A 24,629-nucleotide genomic window follows, 5' to 3' on the forward strand; every position below is an offset into this window, starting at 1 on the left:
GCGCGTGCTCGCGAGCTACGTGCTTGCGTACGTCGTCGGGTTAGGCTACGTCTGTCCCGCCGCCCGCCCGTTGCCGCCGTCGCCGTCCCCGCCGCCGCCGCCGCGCTCTTGCTCGCCGGCCGCCGCCTAAGGGGGCCGGGGCCAGGCCAAGCCACCACCAACGTTGCCGGGATGCCGCGGGTGTACATCGGCCGCCTGAGCTACCAGGCCCGGGAGCGCGATGTGGAGCGCTTTTTTAAGGGCTACGGGAAGATCCTGGAGGTGGATCTGAAAAACGGGTGAGGAGGGCAGAGGAAGGGCTGGCTTGGGTGGGGACGGACTCCGGCACTGCTGAGCAGGCTACGGGGACGGGAGAGGGACGCCTGTCCCGCACGGAGTAGCTCCCGGCCTAGTCCGGCTCCGCCATAGTCACGGCGTCTTGGGGGCGCGGGTAGGCCCAGGTGCCCAGTGCGCCTGCGCGGGTGGGGGTGGTGGCGGGATAATGGGAGCCGTGGTGAGGATCTGAGTGGGAATCGAAGCAGGAAAATCCGAGTGGAATTGGGGTTCCAGGCTGGAGGGGACAGCTCCATGGCTCCGAGAAAGGCTTGGGTTTTTCTTTTCCCAGACCCTTGGACTGGGGCCTGCTTCGTCTCGGAGTAGAGACCAATCTTCCTGCTCTGAAGGCTGGAAAAAAACAGACAGGATTTCCTGCCCCTTTTTAACCTCTCCCCAGCCTTATGAATCAGACGGTCACCACGTATCTTTCCCGGAAGCAGGAGCTTTGGAGGGAAGCCCTTTTTGACTTGCCATATATCACACTTTTTTGGGCGGGAGACTCCGGTTTGATTAGTGTAGTGATAGTTTCTAAAAGTATCGTCTTGCCGTGCTGAAAGCTTTTACCGTTCCCTCTACAAGGGTGCAGAGTTTCCATACTGTGGTTTCCGTTCTCCAACTTGCCAAAAAGTTGCTTTGTCGTTGTAGAATTTGCTGCTGGGGAATAGTAGCCTCCTTGGCTAGTTTCTGCGTCAGCTAGTTAATACAAGGAGACACACATCTCAAAATTGCAAACTTTTTGCCTGACCGATTGAGGTCTGATACTTGTATTCCTATTGATCTACTTGGCAAAGCAGGACCCGTATGGGGCTACAAGTTTCAGGGAAAACCGATGAGTCAGACCTGAAGAAGATAATCAGTGGAGGAAAACTGGGAATCTGTAAATGATAGATGGTAAGCCTTAAAAAATATGGATATAGAACCTAAAGAGATTAGGGGGAGGATTTTAGGGCACTAAACATCGCGTTTTAAAGTGACCTTGGCTTTTTATTTTTTTAAAAAAAAAGCTCTCTACTTTGCAACAGGTCTAATAAGACTACAGTTTACCCCCCAGTTTAGTACTAACAAGTGACGATTGAAGAGTTATGAAAGATAACTAAGTGTAAGTTGCACATTTGAGAAATATTAGTACTACCAGACACTAAAATTGTGGTCTGGATTTTAAAAGCCATTTCATATTGATTGTTAGGAGAAATTACTTTCTTGCTGAGTAAAGTGTCCTCAATAAAATGTTTAGAGTAAAAGGCTTAGGCGATTACCCATTTTGTGCATTAGGACCTTCAGTTCTTAAGGCCGGTATGTGAAACAAGTGATGAAATTTTGTTCCTGTAATTATGGTACATAGAAATAGACCTGAGATATAAAATTAAAACATTGTTGTTGTTGTTTTTAGAATCCAACTAAATTGACAGAATAAATTTTGTGGGGAAAGCATGAATTTTGAAGCCAGATAGGCCTGGGCCAAATCCTAGCTTCAGTGCTTACTAGCTCTGGGCAAGTTAACTGTGTGAATCTGTTTCATGAAAAAGAAAGATTAAGGGTAATAAACGTAAAGCATTTGGCTTATAGGCTTCCAGTAAGTAGTAGCTATAATGAAAGAAATTTGACTGTGATCATTAGGATTCATCCTCAAATGCAAGTGTTTTTTTATAGCAAAACATATTTGGTTAGTTCTGTTTTCTAAAGTTACTCTGGTGATACTCAGTGATCAAAAAATGATATTAATGTTAATAGGGAAACTGGTTAATTGACCAAATATTTATTGCTAACCAACCAACAAGACACCCAATACTGTGTTAAGTGTTATTGGGGGAGAAAGCAAAAAATAATGATAATAAAAATAGTTGTGCTCTTGGGTAAATTAAGTGCTTATTTTTATAACATGTACACTTTGAATTAAGGATTGATTCTTCTCACTTTCAACTCAAACAAGTAAAGTTTGGGATGGGTTTACTTGAAAAAAAAAAGTTGTTTGAAATGATCTTTGAAGAATGGATTGACTGTGGCTTGGAATGAAGAAAGAAAAGTGCCCAGGAATAGGATATGCCACAACTGGTAATGAGGAGATGGCAAAATAATCTAGCTTAGATTGATCAGCCTCATGAAGCATCTAGAAATATAACAGCATAAACCAGAAACAACAATTATATGATTTTACACTAAACATTCAAAATTATGAATAGGAATTCAGAGGCTCTGGAGGGAAGAATCGAGCAACCTGGGTAATGATAAGAGGAAGGACAGATGCTTTAAGACCCTAAATACCTGGGTCTCTTTTGAGAACTATTTGTCCTTATAGATCTCCTACTACACCACAATATGCATGAAATCAGTGATTGAGAGTCAAGGTTGGAATGAATAATGGAAGTTACTTGAGCAATTTGAAGACAGGTGTGACAATCACTAAGTAAAGGACCCTCAGTGTGACCTGGCAGTATTCAGGAATCATTGCACAGTAAAATGACTTCTGGGAAGACGACTAATGATAAAGATGTATTTTAAACAGGAAATGACTGGACTTAGTGGCAGAAATGCAGGTGAATCTGAAAGGAAGAAGTGGATACAAAAGGAAAAGATGGCATAATTTAGCAACACGTGTAAGCTCATAATTCTGGAAACTGAGAAGGATAGCGGCTCTCCCTACTTAGATGCATCCTTGAACATAACTGGATTGTGATTATCAGTAATTGAAACTCAAAAACAGATTTTGGATTGATAGGGCTTTGAAGAGTTCAATTTTGTGGTAGAAGTGAGATATGTCAGTAAATATGTTAGACTGAAAGGCTAGCATTCAAGATTAAATAAGATGTAAAATACTTATATTTTTGAGTCTCTGTGCCTGCCCATGCAAAAAAAAAAAAAACTTATAGTACATTGGCAAAAATAAGAAAGGACATGAGTACCCAGAAGAGGATCTGGGGACCTTTTTGGGGTTTGGAGAAGTGTGTATGCAGTAGTTCATTACCTGCCATTTTATTGTACCAGGCAACCATAGGTGATACTTTAGAACACATGGGTTCCTAAGATAGCCTTGATGACTCCGCATAGAAATACATCTCTAATCCCTAAAATTTGGGTCAATTCTGAAATGGTCAGAGAACAACCACTTTTAGATTGTCTCCATTTTAGAAAGGTGGTTTAGATTGGGGCCCAAAACTGGTGTAGATCCCCTCGGACCATATTGTGCCCTCCAGATCTCATTACGGTCTCCTATATTCGTATCTGCTACACTAACTCCAGCAAGAACCAGTATGAGACTAGTTGGATAAACTCATAGGAGTGCTTCAAGGAAACAACATTAGTAACACTTGTATAGAGAGAATTCCCATCTCCATGGTAACTTTTACTAGTTTTGATCATATTCTCTTTTATTAGTAAATCACTTCATGACAAAACTTGGAAAATTCTTGTGAGCCAAACAGAACAGCAGATTAACATTTTATCTGCACATATATATGCAAATATGTAGTCAACCTCACAGACACCTATTGAATGTCATAATTTTCCTTAGTTAAATATGGTATCTGTTTATTTAGATTTACAAAATCAATTGTTTATGAAAGGATTTGTTTTGAACTGAAGCAGTTTTAAGTATCACAGAAAGGCAGCCTTTTTTTTGTTTATGGGCTATTAAAAAAATAAATGAACTGTTAATTCACAGTCATATAAAGTATAGAAGGCTTTTTAGTATAATAGTTGCTGTTTTGATACAATAATCTTTATATCTTAAATAAATCTTAATATCAGGTTTTCTTAAAACTTGACACATCCAAAGATTATCGTACCTGCCCAGCACCTGAAAGGGTAAGCCCCCAAATTGATTAAAGGCATGAATTAAAACTCAAGGGAAACTTGTCTCTAAATTTCAGAACCTGTGTTTCGTATAACAGTGAAATCATGTATAGCAAGGATTTTCAGGGAATATGCAAGTCTGTTTAATTGGACTTTCAGAATACCGAAGTATTTGCAGGCAAAACTAATGTTTTCATCCTTCTTGAAAATTCCTTCAAGTAGAAGTATTAAAGACACTTAATTTTTTTTTTAACATGTTGTTTAAGACTTTCAGTGAGTCAAATTCCAATCCCTGATTGCTGCAGGACATTGTTAGGCATAACATACAGAGATGAATCTGCCAACCCCAGAATCTACACAGGGATTTTTCTCTAGACTGGATCTCTGAAGGGAGTTTATGTTTTGTTTCTGTTTTTTCTTTCAAAGATAGAATAATGGGAATATATTATAATTAGTTTAATGTTCCAGCTTATTGGTTTCCAATTGACTATTAGTATATTCTCTTTTTTATTATTTCTTAAACATACCAACATACAAACACCTTCTTACCATATGGTTATTCCATTCTTACAATATCATCACATAGTTGTATGTTCATCATCATAATCATTTCTTATAACATTTGCATCAATTCAGAAAAAGAAATAAAAAGAAAAAAAAATTCATACATACCATACCCCTTACCCCTCCCTTTCATTGATCACTAGCATTTCAATCTACTAAATTTATTTTAACATTTGTTCCCCCCTATTATTTATTTTTAATCCATATGTTTTACTCCTCTGTCGATAAGGTAGGTAAGGGGCATCAGACACAAGGTTTTCACAATCGTAGCCACATTGTGAAAGCTATATCAGTATACAATCATCTTCAAGAAACATGGCTACTGAAACACAGCTCTACATTCTCAGGCAGTTCCCTCCAGCCTCTCCATCACACCTTAACTAAAAAGGTGATTATCTGTATATGCGTAATAATAACCTCCAAGATAACCTCTTGACTCTGTTTGAAATTGCTCAGCCATTGACACTTCGTTTTTTCTCATTTCATTCTTCCCCCTTTTGGTTGAGAAGGTTTTCTCAATCCCTTGATGCCGAGTCCCAGCTTATCCTAGGATTTCTGTCCCACTTTGCCAGGAAGGTCCACACCCCTGGGAGTCATGTCCCACATAGAGAGAGGGAGGGCAGTGAGTTTGATTGTCGTGTTAGCTGAGAGAGAGGCCACATCTGAGCAACAAAAGAGGTTCTTTTGTGGTTGATTCTTAGGCCTAATTGGAAGTAGGTTTAGCCTATCTTTGCAGGATTAAGTTTCATATGAACAAACCCCAAGATTGGGGGCTCAGTCTGTTGTCCCCACTACTTAGTATATTCTTATTGTGAGAAATTACCTTCACCCTCCCTACCTTCAAAGGGCAGATAAATGCTTTATCATTTTTATGATAATGGAATGAATAAAGGAAAAGCCAACACTTTACCTATAGGGATCCCACCTCCTTTTTGTTCATGGTCAGTTGTGCCCTCGAGAATGTGACATTTGGACTCACATGTACCAAGTATGTGTGTGAAGAAAAGGAGGGCATTGGTTCTGGATTAATTTTATGGTTACTTAAACAGAGATTAAAACATTGTTTTGTTTAAAGGAGGGTTTGAACAATCCTAGTCATATATTGTCAAAATTAAAGACCCATTCTTTATTTTACTTTTATTTATGCATTTAACATTTCAAAACAGCTTATGTTTGTTTCTGGTTACAAAAGACAAGAACAAAAAAGATAATCATCCAGAGATAACACTAGACTTTAGGCATATAGGTTTTGCCTTTTCTCACACACATGCTTGCACACACTTCTTGTGCCCCCCCCCCTTTTTTTTAACAAACTTCTGGCCATCGGTACATTCTACCTTCTTGTTTTTACCTTGTATTAAGTATTCTCCTACAACTTGATTTATAATGGGTACATAGTATTTCCCTGTATGTTATGTTGCTAGACATCTAGGTTGCCATTGGTTTTTCACTATTTTATACATATATGATAGTGTGGTGAATATCCTTTGCATATATCTTTGTACACGTTTATAGTTATTATTTTAGGGAAGATTCCTATAAGTACACTTTGAGAATCACAGCATATACTCATTTTTACGGCTTTTGCTAGCTTTTGGTTTCCACTGCCCTCTAAACATAGTATTTTTATTTTCACCTGCCATGTTTAAGAGTTTTTATTTTTTCTGAACTCTCAGCTACCCTGGAGATTATGATTTTTGATCACATGTTTAAAATTATATATGAAAAATTCATCTTACAGCCTTAAAAGCTCATCATAAAGCATAAATTCAACAACTTTTAAAAAAACTACTTTGTAGAATAAATATGGACTCAGATAATTTAGAAAATAGCAAAAATATAAAGTAGAAAATAAGATTCCTTTTAATATAGGCAAAGTCTTAATATGCAGTTTTTTCTTATATGCAATTTTATGCTCCACTTTTTCTGCTTAAATGTATCTTTTTCTACTCCATAAAAATCTTCATAAACAATTTTAATGCCCATTGTTTATCCCCAACCATTTCTCCTAACTTGTCTCTAAGTACTTGCTCTTATAAATAATCCTGTGATGGATATCTATGCATAAAACTTTGTTTGCATTTTTATCATTCCTTGGGTCAGCTTTCATGAAGTGGAATTGGTGTGTCCCATCAGGAATGAACATTTTTTAAGACTGTCATTGCATATAGTCAGATAACTTTCCAGAAAAACTGCCCCATTACACTTCCACCAGCAATATATGGGCACACCCCTGTCATTTGCTAATTTAACAAATTAAAATGGTCAAATATGTCTTAACCAGGAGCAATTTCTTGAACAGATAATAAATGAGAAATGGGTCTGTGAATTAATAGACCTATTATATAGCAATAATAACTTTATCATTGGTTTATTAGTAGTAAACTATTACAAATGTGACTGAGTTGTTTTTATACTGAAATCTCTTATTGATATTCACCTACTTCCAAAAAAATTTATTTTTAAAAAATTTTAATTTTTTGTGGTAACATATCTATATAGTACAAATGTTCGCATTTTATTCTTTTTTAAGTGTAAAGTTCAGCTGTATTGATTACTTTCATAATGTTGTGCTACCACCACCACCATCCATTACCAAAATGTTTTTCATCACCCCACACAGAAACTCTTGACCCATTAAGTAATAACTCCTCATACCTCCCCCCCTCTCCCCCCCCCCCGGGCTCTGGCAACTACTAATCTACTTTCTGTCTCTATGAATTTACTTATTCTAAATATTTCATGTAAGTGAATCACAAAATATTTGTCCTTTTGTGTCTTACTCAACAAAATGTTTTCAAGATTCACGCATATAGTAGTATGTATCATAACTTCATTCTTTTTTAAGGCTCAGTAATCTGTTGTATGTATGTAACACACTGTGTTTATCCATTCATCTGTTGATGGACACTTGGATTGTTTCCACCTTTTGGCTATTGTAAATAATGCTGCTATGAATATTGGTATACAGGTATCTGTTCATCTCTATTTTTAGTCCTCGTAGAAATATACCTAGAGTTTGCCAGTTTTTCTCCTTAGACATGGGTAACTTATGTCATTTTGAAAAGTCACTGCCAAAAGAAAATATTGTTTTGAGATTTTGACCAAAAATTACTGGCATGAATTGCCCTATATTCTTAAGACCCCCATCTCTGCTGTGGATTTCCCGGTCGGTTTGGTCTCAGTAAACATTTTTCATTAGTCAAGTCGTTCTAACCCCTTTGCCTTAGTGTGATACCTCCCCCTTCCTTACTGAGGTGTCTTGGATATAAGGACCATGTGAAAGTATTTGTCCTTTCTTAAAAGATGATAGACACAGAATGTAGGCTAGATAAAAAAATGTCATTTGGACACCAAAAATTTTATAATGCTTCTAAGTAACCCAAACAGGAAACTGTACTTTTGAGAGGAAAGGCACTCCAATCATCTCCAATAACTCCAATGAGAGTGGTATTTATGAATTTATAACCTAACATTGAAATTTGAAAACTTTTTAAAATAGTAGCAATGTGCTTTGTACAATTTTCTTTTCAGCTAAGTTTATCCAAATACCTTAGGAACAAGAGCTCTCCATAGTTTTACTGAAATAGAAACTGAGGCATAGGATGATTAAATGACCGACACAAAATTGCAAAATGATTTTGACAACTGAAGATTTTTTTTTATTCACTGTCCAAATATAGCATGGGCAATGGCAGTCAATGCTGCTTGCTCTCGTGCTGTTTTCTTCCAGATGGTTCAGTCCTGTCCTTTTGGGACGTGCCTCCAAGGGTAAGAGCAGGTTCTACAGCCTGTTCAGTCTTTGGTCTCTCTACAAAGGCTGCCAACAAATTAAATTATTGCCAGGTGACACAGATGCTAAGTCTTATGGTGTTAACTTGGATGGAGACTGATAGGGATTCTTAGGCTACTCTTTGAAAGCTATAAAATGGTATCAGCTCTGTCATAGCTGACTATGGCAAGATTTGTGCCTGTAAATGATCTCTGCCCTGTTATCATTCCTAGAGTGGTCTGGTCTTGGAGTGTCCTGAAGATGAGGGTTCAGATTGTATTCTCAATTGGCATGCCCGTACTTTGGCATATTTTGAGGAAATGCCCTCCCTAACCTTAACTGTGTGCCGAAATGAGAGTCTCTGAGTCTAGCAGTCTCTGAAATGTAAATGATGCCTGGAGAAGCACATAAGTGACAGTTGTTATCCCCCTGCCATGTCTTTAGTCATATATGCCAGAAAGGCTGTCCTTCCTGAACAGAGACCTCCAAGACTTAGAGAAAATAGGGAAGCAGAATTCAGCCTTCAGGAATGAAAGAGGTGAGCAGGAGGTTGAAGTAAAGGAGTCAGGAATCACAGACCAGAGACATTCATTAGAAATTTCTTTCACATGGGTGAAATGAAGTATTTGCTCCATTATGTTAAAAGAATCAGAAAAATACATTAAAATAGTAAATGAATAAAGTAACTGATTTCAGGGGAAGGACATCCCCAAGAAATAGGGCTCTGATTGGCAGCTGTAACCAACATTTTAAATTAAAAAAAAAAAAAAGTTAGAAAAGAAGAAGGAAAAACAGACTGCAGCCCTGGGACCTTGAGGCAGTTATGAGGGCATGGGAACAGCCAAGATGGTCCCAGAGGCATAATCCCTAAGAGGCTTTAACACCTGTTAACCCTCTCGTTGTGTCTATTTAGAGGTAAGTATGAACTGGTTTTGTGTTTGTAGCTTTGGTGTAGAATCAGTTCTGTCTGCTGAGTGTAAACTTGTTTTTTTCACTGAGTTAAAGTAACAAATACAGTAATTCTATTTCATGTCCAAAGACTTTTATTTTAAAGTGGTAAGACTTTCTGTCTCTTGAGCTGTATTTTTTGTTTTTGTTTTTTGTTGTTGTTGTTGTTTTTATTATTGTTTTTAATTTATGACTGAGCCTTCATGAACTTGACTATGTCATCAGGGAGTAGTTGACCCTCTTTTCTTGTGAGACCTTTTAATTTCATTTACCCTTATGTTGATGAGTGTCAGAAAATTGAAGTGCACGTAGGTGTGATTGTGTTGGCCTCCCTTTAAACAAAGCAGCCATGTACTTAAAAATGTCAAAATGATACATTATTCTGTATTGTATTGTGTAGTTATGACAGGTATATATGTTATGGTTATAGTTTGAGCCACGGTCTATTTGCAATTATGTTGCTTTTTGGATAGTCTCATTTTAGAGGCTTAAAAATATGTTGCAGCCTCATAAAAGTGAAGTAGTGTTGCAGTCTTAGTTCATTTTTTAAACTGTTTTGGATGTTAAACAAGTTGGCAGATAGATTTCATGTAAACATTTACAAAGTAAGACTAAATTTGAATTTGATACAGATTGCTCTAGTTTCTGCAATTCTGGAAACTTTTCTTTTATTAATCAGTTTTTAGGCTAGCCTATTCTACTTTCCTCATCCCAAAATGTAATGGCTCTTTAGAGATGAGCTGGCATATGCATTGTGGACACAGCACTATGGGCTTGATTTGACTTCTTTTTCTTTCGAGTTCTTTCAGCAAATGAGAGAAGGTCATGAGTTGAATTTTCTCAACAATATATTTGATTCTCATGGCTGGGATACAAGTATTTTAATCATTTGTTACCTTTCTCTAGTTCCTAAACTGGTGCTAAAATTTTGATAATTTATGGTTTGGTTCTACTAGTTACTTGGTAGCGAATAAATTTTCACAACTTATTAGTATCAGCACATCAGATGCAGAAATGGTGTTTCTTGCCATTTACTATTTCTCATCAGTTGCCGTATTTGTCTTCTATATTATGCAACATAATTTGGCAAAATTGATTTTCTGTTCTCCTAGATCTTTTTCAAACTTTGTTTTTGGTCTTATGGACCACTTCTTTCCATTGTATACAAGAGGCAGTAGAGCATGACAGTGTGGATATTTCATTGAGGCCTAGATTTGAAGAATCCCAAGAATTTGGGTATCCTAGGCAAGTTCTTTAAGTTTTAACTTCTTCATCTGTGAAGTAACAGTAAACCTCGGAGGTGTGAAAGTTAAATGATATATAATGTGTGCAAAGCTCTTAGTATAGTACTTGACCCACAATAACACATTCCCTCAAAATTAGTAGTAATTATATTAGGAATTTGAAGAAGGGGAGCCCTGGTAGGCTGGAATAGTCATGTCAATAATAGTTCAAAATTACTCAAAATCAAATCAAATCTTATGCTTACCATCAACAGAGCAGTTTTCTGATGCTGCTGTAATTCTGATATAGTTGAAAGTCTGTAAGCCTACCAGTATTCTTTGATTTCTTATCCGTTTTGTTCCCACCATTTATGTATTGTTTTGTTTTGTTTTGTTTTGTTTTTTGGTCCCAGTCACCATCCCTTGCAAAACTAATTAAATGTTTTCTTAGACTCTTAATATTGTCAGTATCCATTCAAACCCACCACCTTTAGGCCCAGCTTTCTATCTCCTCTGTGTAACTCTAATTTTTTCTGGACCTTGGAACCAAAGGTAGACTTCCAGGGGTTGATATGGGACCTCCAGAATGGGGATTGCACAGAATAATCTTATTTTTCCTCTATTCTTCCAGTCTGTTATGTTCTGAACCCACACATGTTTTCGGAAGGACCAGATGGCTGGCACTGGCTAATGGGAACCAAAAGACAAGAGTGAAAGTAACCTGTTTGTCACATATCCCACCCCCCAGCTTAGAGGTGCTTCACCCTGCCCTAAGATCAATTTCTTTTTTCCCTGGAGCCTTCACCCTATTGTATCAAAAAAACTTTAACACAACCTGCCCTGACTGAAGTTAGATTATCATTAAGTGAAGCAGTAAGGTTTGTTGAATGAAAAAGATTGTTCCCAGGAGTGTGGTACAGGGGGAGTAGCATCTGCCTTTACAGAGGCAGTATAGCTTATGGTTAAGAGCTTGGGTTTTAGAGTCAGATGGATCCGGGTTTAAATTTAGGTCTACCACTTATGAGCTCCTTGGTAATGAGCAAGTTGGCTAGCCTCTCCAAGCCTCAGTTGTCTCATTTGTAAAATTGAGATAACAGTACATTATTTTGTTATGGGAAATGGTTGATATAAATTGATTATTTACTGTGCACCAGGTGCTATGCTAAATAACCAATAAATATTAGCCTTTGTTATTGTTAAGGAGCTCATAATCAGACGAGAGGATAAGCACACACAAAAGAACAAGGCTTGAAAAGCCATAAAAACATTGCCACATAATACATACACTTGAAGAGGAGTGCTGTATCTAAAATGACTGGAGTCAGGCTTCTGAGGCTTCATGAAAGAGATCATTCTCAAGCATCTGGAATAAAATTGATTTGGTTTGCCCTGTTTAGTCACAGTATTTCTGGTTTAGAGAATGGCATAAAAAAGATATCTAGGGGTCTTATAGACCTTTGAGCAAAGGGAGATATAACAGCTAACTTCCCATGCTACATATAAAGAGAAAAATTGACAAAGTAGCAGTAGCATAATCTAGAATTAAATAAATTGATCAAATAAGTAGAGACAGCCCTGCAGAATGAGAAAACTGTAGAACTTGGCAACGGAATGAATGGGCAACCAGAGAAGAGTAGTCAAAGGTGATTACTAGGTTGTTGGGAGTAAATTAGATGGCCAGGGGATCCATAAGAGAAATCATGAGGTAGGTTTTCTTCTTTGAAGGTGGGGAAAAATCAAGTGCAGACTGAGCTGTGGCCAACGTTTGCAGACCAGGAATCCACACTAGCTCTAATCAGAGAGCTCTTGGTATGCAGGAACTGCCAGTTTGCCGACGTGAAAAGAGCCCCAGACTGGGTTATGGTGAGCCCTGAAGTCGCACCCCAGCTCTGCCACTCATGAGCACGGGTAAGTCATCCACCTTCTCCGGGTGGCCTTGATGGCCCTCCCTCCTCTGAGGCTAAAGAAGGGGAGGCCAGAATGCCTAAAGCAGCCTCTTGTCTCAGGATAAAAAGGATCTCAGGAACCTACTGGATGTGGTAGGAGCTCCTAGTGGCTGGAAAAATAAGCACTATTTTGTGGGTTTTAAACAACTCTCTGTTACCGGGAAAGTCAAATTGTAACCCTAACTGCTGACCCAGAGCAGAAAATGTGACACTGGTTCATTCTATTTTGATGGCCTTGACTGCTGGTTCCCTGAAATGTTGCATACCTTTGGAATCAGGGGCAGTCGCACTGTTGTCAGTCACAAGCTTTTCTGTGAGTTGGCCTCACCTGAGCACTAGAGAGTTGGTTACAGAAGTGTCTTTCTTCAGTTTTCTAAGCACTTTACTCAGAAGCAAGAATGACTCCTTTTTATTACTATCCTGTTGATCTTTTTTTTTCCACATAAGACCAAGTTGACTGAAACATAGAACCAGCACTGAGTACTTTGAAAGTAAGCTGTTTGTTTCCTACCCACTGAGTGCCATTTCTTTCAAAATAGATTTAAGGAATCGCCCTTAAAGTACTCTTTAAGTGCCCTTGACTCTAGACTAAGGGTTCAAACCAACCCATGGGTTAACTTCAACAGATGAAAATTTTTCCTTGGCTACAGCAACATCCCTAATCCTGACCAGCCATGGAGAGGTTCGGTTCTTACAAGGAAATGAGTGAATGTGGGAATGGCTCACCATTTGGGAAAACAAAACTCACATCCTGCTGATGGTGACTGAGGACTGTCATGTCCACATACAAAGAAAAGCTTGTGGCACAGTTTAGGACGAAGGTGAGCGGAGATCCTCTGGAAAGGGGCAAAATTTTCTTATAGAGAGAGCATCCAAGGCATGCCCCTCGGTAAGCAGTGTTGGTGGGTGACTGTGGTCACACGCATGGAGGCTTGCTTTCCCTGCTCTTCATATCCACTTCCCATCAGTTTGCTGGTATTGAACGCCCTCTTAATCACATATTGTCCACTTAGCCGTTAAATCAGAGTACTTTCAGAGCAAGTCATGCTCATCATCTTTCAGACAGAATTTTTTTCCAGTCTCCCTGTTTTCTGTGAAGATGTTTGGAAGACAGATATTATCCTCAGCTATTTTACAAAGAGTATAATAATCTGTATCTGCTTCAGTAAAACATGGCGGGAAGGCTCAGTGGTATTTGGGAACATCAGTGGAAGCTTTTAGCATCAGGACAAGCTTATTTAGCAATCGTGTGAGCTGAGGTGATAAATCTTTTTGGGTGAAGAAGCATGATTAACATTTCTAAAATTGAAATCTTGGAGTACCTTAATTTAAAAATGTCATTCTAGTTCTGACAGATGGCTGGCCAGATATCACCCATTAGATAAGGAAAACTAGAGCATTAACCATGATCTATAAAAAGATTAAAGTTTAAAACAACCCACTTTTCAGTCTGGATTTTACTTGATGTTGTCCAGATGAGGTGCCTGTCTATTCTTCAGAATCACAGTACCTACTATTTTCAGGGAAAAAAATGCAGCAATCTCTTCCTTTTTTTCTTTTTTAACTAAATTTGTCAAGAAAAATAGTGACCTAGAGGAACAAGTTTGGGAAAAGACAGTAGCAGAGAAACACTGAAGAAAAGATTTTTCCCCCTTTTAAATGTAAAGTATTATTTATTTAATATGTAGGCCATGTTTTTTATTCTTTCATATAGGCATAGAGGAGAAAGCCTGGAAGATGTGAAAGCTCTGAGTCAGGATGCAGAATATTGGATCGTTTTTGTCAATCTCTGTGTAAAAGGGATTTTAAATTTGTCTTAGATTCATTCTCTCAAATTCCTCCAGTCTTTTCATTCTCATACCAGAATTATTGAAAGATGGTCTTTGTTTTTAATAGAGGAGAAGAGGAATGTCTGCAGTTAGAAATAGAGCTTATCTGTTACGTTGTTTTGTCTCACCAGAGCTATGTATATAAATGTAGCCTACACACCTATGCGTACATACTACATATGTATGTATGCATACATGCATGTGCGTATTTTATACCCATCCTTACTTTGACAAAGGATTCAAAATGAATTTGGGAAAATCAATTAGTTTTTGTGTTATTTCATGTTATTTTGGTCTATAAAGCCCAAAGGTAATTTGAGATAATTTAGAAAGACTCTCTGATGTCAGTTCCAGAGAGAGCTTTGCTTTGTCAAAAGCACTAAAATTTAATTCAGGGACAGTTAAAATGTTCAAATAAAATTAAAATTGGAACCCATACAATAGTATTACAAAGTCTTTTAAATGATAAAAATTAAATTTGTCCCTGTCACTATTGTATTCCTGTGGTGACTAGGATTTTGAATACTACCATGTTGGTCCAGACCTACCAAATTTTCAAGTTTAAACTATCCCAATATTAAGTCAGAGGATTGCTCATTTAAACAGTCATCTATCATACTTTCATTGTTAGGAGAAACCTGCAAGCCAGCGTAGCATAGACCCCTCATTTCACAAGTAAAGGCGAGACCAAGGCCATTCTTTGCTGCTCCTCTGTTAATGGCTGAGTTTATGCTCTGGAGCCAGACCACACAGCTTTGAACACCAGCTCTGCCCCTTTTTCGTTGTAGTTACTTCATCCTCTGTGCTTCAATTTCCTCATAGGTGATATGGGAATAATAATGGTACCTAGCTCTTGGGTATTACAAATATTAATTAAATAAGATGGCATCACCTAGTACATAGAGATTATTTATTAGTGTTGGATAATATTTTTATTATCTAGTCTTAACTGCTTTATTTGGAAGAAAATTCACTCTGTTTATTGAATAAATTAAAGTTATTCCAGTAAAGTAGAGCTAAATAAACAGTAATTTGGTAGAAGGAACGAAACTGACCTAGCCTTTGGTTTGCTCTCAGAATAGGAGTCTTGTATTAGATGTGGCTTGTTGTGGGGGAAGATATTTGTTTTAACCTTCCAAATCTATCTACCATGTCAGTGGCAGGGAGAAATGATTGTCCAGTCCCAATTTGATTCTCAGACTGGACTTTGACATCAAAACGCCCCAAATGGATTTTGTGGCTTTTCACAGAGTAGTATTTTCTGTTTAATAAATTAGATCTCATCAGTTTTTTTATAGTGACTTGGCTACCCCCTAAAAAATGTGACTACTGAGTGACCCTCTTGTTGGAACCTTTTAGAAAGTGGATATTAATTACAGAAGGACTGTTGGGGCCATTTTCCTCTTGACATCACAGATTGGTCCCTCCAACTCGGGGAAGATTTTTGATAATGCGTACATTGCTTCCGCCTCAGCAGCAAGGAGAGATGTGTCTATCTGAGCATTAACTTTTGTTTTTAAATACATGTGCCTCCACCTAATGGATTCTTATTACTTTTCCTGAAAGTTCAGAGAGAAAGTTGCTCTGCGTATAAGCCTCGGAGCAGAGTGAACCACACAAGGCTATCTTTCAGTCTGGAGATGGCATTTCCCCATAGATCTGACAAGCATCATTTTGCTAATAACAATAGTTTGGCTTTCCATTTTATAACTTGTAGAGATAATTTCATGACTCATAAAGATAAGGATCATGTATTCACTGACCCTCAAGTAGTTGGAAACCTCTAACTGTTTTTGAAGAATTGGGATTTTTCTATTTGTTTGGATAATCCTCAGAGCCCAGTGTTCTCCTGGCATCATGTTAGATCAGTTGTGGTCAACCAGTGGTGCTGAGCCAGTTCATAACTGAAAGAAGAGTGAGGACCTTTTCATCCTGCCAGTGTTGAGTGCTTGCTCTCCTCCCTTTCTGCTTGGCTTGAGGCTCTCAGATGGTGCCAAGGACAGTGATGGCTATGGGCAAAGCAGACCCATGACTAGTCTCAATGAAATTAAGAAAGGGACTGATTTTTTTGTTGTGCTGTTTTTTTTTAGTCTTTTATGACCTATTTAGAAATAAAGTAGAAAGTAAGTTAGGTTTGTTTTCTTGTTGGCTTTTTTTTTAATTACTTTTACCTCTGAAAAGATAATACACTTTCCATATAACTCATTTTGCTTAAGCAAAGAAAAACTGATACAATGTATTTTCTATTACAGATTTTTAGTAAGTCAATGGTTTGAAAATGCTTGACTTGGTTTGTCAAATATAACAGCATATTCAAATCAATATTATTAATAAGCTTAGCATTTCTAGCTTATGGAAGCATGAGGCCATGTTATAAAGTCTTCACAGCCCATAAATTGAGCCAGGTGACTTCTAAATTGTATTGCTACACAATATTTCCCATTAAATAACTGGGTTTGTCTGTTAATTTTTTTGTTTTAATGAAGTTGAAATTCAGTGACTTAAAGCTTGAATGCCACTCATAAACATTTCAGCATAAAGAACCTTTCACAGTTAGCTAGTTACGCATTATAACCTAGTACAAGGTCTATCACCTTGAGAGATTCCTGTTAGAAAGGAATCCTTTAGTAATGGAAAAATTCGGCAGTTCTGAGTGTTGACAATTAATATGTTAATAAGTACAGCATTACATGCTCAAGAAACACTAGAATATTCTTGTGAGCAGGATGGTTGAACTGCTTGTGAGACTTCTAACCTGTTTTAGTTTAATTTTGTGCAAGAATCCATTTAAATGCTGAGGAACACTAGTCATGTTTACCTGAGTACACAGCCTTGTTAAAGTTTACGGAAACTGCTTGTAACTTTCTTTTGTGATTAGGTATGATCAGTAAGATGGTTCAGTTTTTAAATATAGGCAGTAGTCACAAAGAAAGAGTTGTCACAGCCATGTTAAACCAAACTAAAGGCTTATTCATAACAGTTGACAGGGCATTTGTTTTGCCGTGCTTATAATTATCTTTTAAATTTTGCACTTAAGTTTTCATAACTTGTACTCTTCAAAAGGATTAATAGGATTTGGGAGGTAGCGGTGTTTTTTTATGGGTATGTATTAAACCTCCAAACCTCTTTACTTAGATAATTCCTAGCAATACAGTGAAAAGACATTTGCACTGTTGTATATGGATTTTAGAGAATTCCAGCCTATCTAAACAGCATAGAAAATGAGTTTTGAATATCAAATGGAAGTGAATAGCTCAGAATTTTTTTACTGATAATTTTTAGAGCAGTGAATTCATTTGCAACTAATTTGTTTAAGTAGAAGAAAGGAACTTAATTTTTTTTCTTTCACAGAGATTTATTATTCCAAAACAAGATTTAACTGTTAAGACAGTGTTTGACTATAGGCCTCATTGTTCTCTAAAATGTCACTTTTGAGCTAAGACTTTTAAAAAGATAAATTTTTATGTGATGTTAAAAGAGCAAATATACCATCTTGTACAGTTATAATTTTTTATATATACTTTATACCACACATCCCTGTGAAAGTCTTTGCAATTGCCAGCAACTACTTGGGAACAAAGGAAGGGTCTGTATCTAGCTATGATCCTACTAGGAAGATAAGTGTCTGCTTTGAGAAGTCTCCACGTCCTCTTGCAGTGCCTGTTGGCACAAAGCAGAGTGGTTTCAGCGGAAAGGAAGAGAAAGTTCACCCCTTAGTTTACAAAACCCACCTAACCTTTGCTAAGCATGAACCTCATTGCTTTCTCTTCAGTATTAGCGAAGCTGGATGTCAAAATGGTTCCAATCAAGATTTTGTTTTCTTTTTTTATAGATATGGTTTTGTGGAATTTGATGATCTGCGTGATGCAGATGATGCCGTTTATGAACTAAATGGCAAAGACCTTTGTGGTGAGCGAGTAATTGTTGAGCATGCCCGTGGCCCACGTCGAGATGGCAGTTACGGTTCTGGACGCAGTAAGCATTTAAAGGGCATTTGTATCAATCACATGCCTTTGTTATTAAATATTAATTTTAAAGTTATTGATTAATTGATGTTACATTTTAAATTTGATGCTTAAGCCATTTGTTTTATAAATTGTCTTTTTAAATGTAGCATTGCAAATAAACGTCTTTGATAATGTTTAATTTTTATTAAAATAATGACAAATATCTTGTTTTAATACTTTATAAATATGTTTAATGATGTGTGTTTGTGTTGTTTTTTTTTTCTCTGTAATTGCAATTGTTTAACATAGATTTAACAAAGACCTCAATGTTTTAATTAAAAGAATCCTTTGAGGCTAAGATGACTGCCTGTTCCATTTGCTGACCTTGGGTTACCTTTCCATGCGTGGCTCTTTGAACCATTGTGGCCCTTGGCTGACCAAAAACAGGAAGCCATGTGACGACCGCAACCTTTCCCCATTAGACCTGGGTGGTGAGGATCCCAAGGGTTAGACACAGATGAGATTAAACTGAAATAGGTGCCTGAAAATCTTTTTTTCATATAAAAATTCACAAAATCTTTAATCACTGTGAGTAACACCAGTAACTGATTTAGTAATTTGGTTACTTATTTCTTAATTGTTAAATTGTTGATAGTTTTTAATTTATGCATGTTCATCTTAAATATAAATATTAACGAATATGTATACTTTTAACTTTGCAAATTAAGTTTTTATGTTTAACTGCTTTTTTAAAAAATAAAAACCAATTTAGTTTTGATTAAGGGTGGGAGTAGAATTAAATACTTGTGCTGTTGTTTAGGGTGGGAGTGGGGGGCTAATTAGTATCTATCTAAGGGAAATATGTGTTCTGTCATTTTTCCTTTTCCTCCTCTGAAGTAATCTTTATCTATTTGAACCTTCCAAAGGTGGATATGGTTATAGAAGAAGTGGCCGAGATAAATATGGCCCTCCTACCCGCACTGAGTACAGACTTATTGTGGAAAATTTGTCAAGTCGATGCAGCTGGCAAGACCTAAAGGTTTGGGCTTCATTAACCTTCTGGGGTGAGGTTGGGTAGGAGTTAAGGTTGGAAAATAGGTTATATTATGTGGGCCCGGGCACCTATTGATGTTGTGGGTGCAAAACTAACCAAACTATTTGGAGAGTCTCCAGTGAAAGTTTCCCTAGCAATATAAAAGATGTCAGAATCTTACTATAACTGTACACTATGGGGCCATCTATGTTAAATGAATTTTCCTTTGTTGAGAATGTTATAGGAAGATGCTGATGTAGTTTCTTACCAATTAAAAAAGAAGGTACAATGCACCAGTATTTCCTGTGACATTAATTGTAACATGCAAGTTGATGTCAGCTTTCCAGTGTAAAACCTCATTGGTGAAACAGAGTAACTGGCCTTTTCTTTCAGAAGATTTATTTGTTTTTCATGGAATATTTTTCTTGAGGAAATTTTGGTATCAAAAATTAATGTCCACTATTGAATCCATGATAGAGAAATACTTCTTTTTGACTCTGTGAAATGTGAAACTTTCAGGAACATGAAGGAAAAAGAACTCTGCAAATTACCATGGAATGACCACTGAGCAGTGTATCTTAAGATTTGCTTTCTTAGTGTCATTGTACCAATCTTTGACACTAATGTAGACTTTAGCATCTGCCATTCAGTAGAAAAGTGTATACCTGATAGCTTAGCCTTCGAGTAGCCAAATCACCTGAATTTAAATTAAATAACTGTTAGACTCCACATTCTTGAATTTAAACAGGGCCCCTACTGTAGCACCCTGATACTAAGTACTAACATTCTTGGCATCCCCATTTTAGGAACCACACTTTGAAGGTAACTTATGTCAGTAAGGGGGGATCAGAAGAGGCAAGACTCCTAGTTGGGTTTTTGTTGTTGTTTAATTTAGAAGCTTAAAAATAAGAATAAGTATCAGTGCTTTCTTAGCCTTCTAGCGTAGCTATCCCAGCTCATTTTTTAGAACAGTGTTGCTTTTTAATTTGACAGGGAAGAAAAGCTTATTGAGTAGTGTCTTAACCAGGGTGGTCTCAGAAAGACAAATGAAAAAGAATTTCACAGTTTTCTGTCTTCTCAGTTTTCATTCCATCTTTAAACTAGTCATCTCCAGCAAAATGAGTGATTATATTTACAAAATTCAGAATAGTTAAAAATTCTTCACATTCATGTAATTTTGCCTTTTCAAAGCACTTTTATGTCCTTTTTTCTCCCTTTTTAAAATTTGATCCCCATCAACATTCATATATCATGAGATCTGAAATCCAGAAAAAATTAAGCCACACATTAATCTTAGCAAAAGAGCTGGGGCCAGGACTCCTGACTCCTCTTCTGGTGTTTTTTCTAGTACATCATGCTTGATGTCAGCATTCTAGCAGATTTTTACTGGGTGTCTGCCAACAAGATTGCTTTTGCTGAAGGAATTATTCCAGTATTCTGGAGCATAAAAACTGGAAAGCTACTCTCTTCGTGAATAGAAAATGTCCACCCATCCTTCATGTGGTATCACTAAACATAGTATTAAATTAATTTCTTAAAGTTTTTAAATTTTTGGTTAAAATGGAGCCTAGCCAGTGTCCTCACATGGTTTTATACTCTGAACCTTTGGGCATATTAAGGAAACTAGAGTAGATTTCCTAGTAAGCCAAGGTGTCAGTAAGAACTGGGTTCTGGCACTGGCCTGCCTAGATTGAACCCCAGCTCTGCCACTGTGGATTACATGACCTTGGTAAGTTACTTATGTCTTGTGCTTCATAGTCCTCAACTGTAAAATGAGGTTGATAAGAATTTCTGCTCAAGGTAATTGTAAAAATTGAATGAATTTTTATATGAAAAGCCTAAAGCAGTTCCTGGCACAGTGAATACTATTAATCAAAAATAAAACACAGGGCTATTAGTTTTTAAACGTGTAAATTCATAGTGCCCGGTGCCAGTGGCATTGAAATGAAAGTTATGTGGTGTGGTATACTGCTGATGGTATTGTGAATCAGTGGTGAAAGTGATGTGGTGTGTTGTTAAGAATACACTTTCCAAAAGTTACAGCTTATGTTCAGAACCCAACTCATTCACCTACTACCTGAATTACCTTGAATAGTTTACTTTTTTCTGTAGTTCACATTCCTCACCTGTGGAATAGGGGGTAATGATTGTGTTGACCTCATGTGGCTGTAATTAAGACTAATTTAATTAAAACATACCTATCATAGAATTAGCATCCAATATGCTAGCTACTGCTGTTATCAGTATTATTACTATCAGTATAATTTTCTAATTTGGAACTATTGCAGTATAGAACAAAAGTTGGTGAAACACTTAAAGCCCTTTTTACCAAAGTGATTATATATCTTGATTTTCCCAAGACAGTCACAGTCCTGGCATGGCTAGTATAGCGTCGTCATTCACTCTCACATATATCCCAGTTTGGGTGATAAATTGTATAGACTTTCTGCCTTTTACTCAGAACCCCACACTCCTGTAAATTTATTTGAAGTAAAGAAATTTTTAACAGAGTTGTTCATTGCAGGATTGTGAATAATAGCAAAAGACTGCCTACGACCTAAAAGTTCAATAATTGGGGAATCCTCCGGAAAAGTACAGAGCACAATAATTATGAAGACTGTTTATATATGTTGTCGTGTAAACATGTTTATGATGCAGTGGGCAAAGAAATAACATGAAGTGACGTGTGCTCAATGTCTGTAACTTTGTAAAATATGGATTAGAAAGTAATATAAAAATGAATTGCCTATGGTATAAGACATTTAAGGGTGAAAATCTCCCTGACGACATAGGGTTGTGGTTCTCAGGATGAGTCTGGCCCTGGCACCATGGGATAGACAATGCCTTCCTCATCAAAAGAGGTTAAAGAAGGTTAAATAGTAATAAAATAAGTTAGTTGTGCTGTCTCATTGGATCATATAAAGTCCCCTGAAAGAGGAGAAAAGAGATCTATAATAGTGAAGTGACATAGATGGTCATTCTACTTTTTTTTTCTTCATTAGAGAAGTTGGGGGTTTACAGAGCAATCATGCATAGAATACAGGATTCCCGTATACCACCCGTCACCAATATTTGCATTGGTGTGGAAAATTCGTTACAACTAATAATACTTTTTTGTAATTCTATTTATAACAGCAGTTACATTTGTTACAATTGATGAAAGATTATTAAAGTAGTACTATAACTAATATCCAAGTTTACATAGGGGTATTCTTTCATATTCCCGACATTTTTTTTTCATGCATGTCTTTATTTTATTACTCATGTATCCATACCCTAAATAAAGGGAGTGTCAATAATAGGGTTTTTACAATTATATTATAAGCTATATAGTTATACAGTCATTATAAGATCCAGGCTATTGGATTACAGTTAGGCGATTTCAGCTATTTCTGGTTATCTTAAAACTAAAATATCTATCTAATGAGTAGTCAACCATTTATTAAATCCTAATTTCTCAGTTATATCTCGTCCCTCTCATTTGATCATTCAGTCTTCAGGAATATCTGGGCAATGGCCATTGTAACTTTTTTTTGTTGTGAAGGGGGTATTGACCTCATAGGGAGAGGAATGAAACTAGTTTATGTTCTTGGAGTGGTACTCTGGGTTTCAAGGCTAATCATAGAAAGGAACAACCTGGAGCCCTTTAGTTTCTGATCATCCCACTTCTAAGACCCAGAACTGGACAATAAATAACTCTTCTGTTGCCTTTCATCTGTTTTGAAGTAATGATGTAACAATAATTTTAAATAAAATTTAGGGCCTTGGATATTTGCTAATATCTAAACATGTTTTCATTCTAGAGTTTATAATGAAATGTAAAAGACCTAGGTGCAGAGTGGTTCAATGATGGAATGCTGGCGTTCCATGCGGGAGACCCAGCATTCCTGGACTATGCACCGAAAGAAAAAAAAGACCTAACTTAAATATATCAACATGGGTTTCTGTAAATAAGAACTTGCCACTATAAAATTCACAAAATGATAGTTAACTGAATATTTTTATATTCACAGAAAACTTTATTTAAAGGAAAAATTTAATATAATCATCTCTACCAGCCACTTAATGCCTGACACTTTAAAGACATTAAGGTGGACAGCTAGAAATAATTAAAAGTAAATGTTATTCTAAGAAAAGTTGGCATTTCTCCTTAAAGCAAAGTCAAAACTTTTTATGATAATTCACCAGGTATTTTTGTGAAAGAAAGATGTCCTAACCTATTCAGGAATTTTTTTTTCTTTAGGATTATATGCGTCAGGCAGGAGAAGTGACCTATGCAGATGCTCATAAGGAGCGCAAAAATGAAGGAGTGATTGAATTTGTGTCTTATTCTGATATGAAAAGAGCTTTGGAAAAGTTAGATGGAACTGAAGTCAATGGCAGAAAAATCAGATTAGTTGAAGACAAGCCAGGTTCTCGACGACGCCGGTCCTACTCCAGGAGCCGGAGTCATTCAAGGTATTGTTGATGTCTTCTTACATTGGAGCATGCCATAAATTCATTAGTGAGCACATAGATAATCCATTTACCTGTAATCCTGTAATCCCCTATTGGTTCCATCTCATTCAAAAACTCAAAATTTCATATTGACCATTTTTTTGTATATTCTTAAACTCATGTCGTGAATACAAATAGAAGTAAAATCTTGACTCTGAGGCAGGAAACCAGTGGCCTTCCTTTACATGTCTTCATGGGTGCTCCGGATCATAACCAGGTCAGGGGCAAATGGCCACTGGTCCATGGTTACTCTGCCAACTAACATAGTCGTGGATACTTTGTCTTATTTAGCAGCTGTTGTGCAGATACTGAGTGCCAGCTTTGTGTCAGGGTCTGCTCTAAGCACTGGAGAGTCAGCTGTAAACAAGGCAGATGTCCTCATGAAATTGAGTCTTGTGGAAAAGACCAAGCATTAAGCAAAACTTAACAGCATAAAGGGGTTGAAGGAAATGTACACAGCACCTCAGGTCTGGGGCAGTGGTAAAGCCTTCTTTAAGAAAGTGTCATAGAGGCTGAGCCATAAAGGATAAGTGGAGATGGTGAGCAGACAGAGAGCGGGTGCCTTCAAACAGAGAACAGTGGGTTTGGGCAGGCCTGGGAGTGGACGACTTTCCCAGGGTAGAGACCATGTAGGAAGGGAAATGGAGAAATGGCTTGAGATGAGGCAGGCAAAGACCAGACCATACTGAACCCCAGAGGGCAGGTGAAGGCTTCAAAAGCAGCAGGAAGTCATTAGATACTTTTATGCTGTCCAGATTTTGTTGTT

The 24,629-nt window shown here is 37.2% G+C and overlaps 1 protein-coding gene across 1 annotated transcript in view; it reads left to right on the plus strand.

Annotated features, from left to right (window-relative positions):
* Positions 1 to 51: 51 nt before the first annotated feature.
* SRSF4 (serine and arginine rich splicing factor 4) overlaps positions 52 to 24,629 on the plus strand; it is a 29,067-nt gene continuing 4,489 nt past the window's right edge. The window contains exons 1-4 of the mRNA XM_077150543.1: positions 52 to 278; positions 18,219 to 18,361; positions 19,260 to 19,372; positions 23,610 to 23,824. Of these exons, the coding sequence (XP_077006658.1) occupies positions 172 to 278; positions 18,219 to 18,361; positions 19,260 to 19,372; positions 23,610 to 23,824 (578 nt within the window). The 5' untranslated portion in view covers positions 52 to 171. The remainder of the gene's footprint in view (positions 279 to 18,218; positions 18,362 to 19,259; positions 19,373 to 23,609; positions 23,825 to 24,629) is intronic.

Source organism: Tamandua tetradactyla, chromosome 2 (assembly GCF_023851605.1).
Source record: "Tamandua tetradactyla isolate mTamTet1 chromosome 2, mTamTet1.pri, whole genome shotgun sequence".
In the NCBI taxonomy this organism is placed as follows: Eukaryota; Metazoa; Chordata; class Mammalia; order Pilosa; family Myrmecophagidae; genus Tamandua; species Tamandua tetradactyla.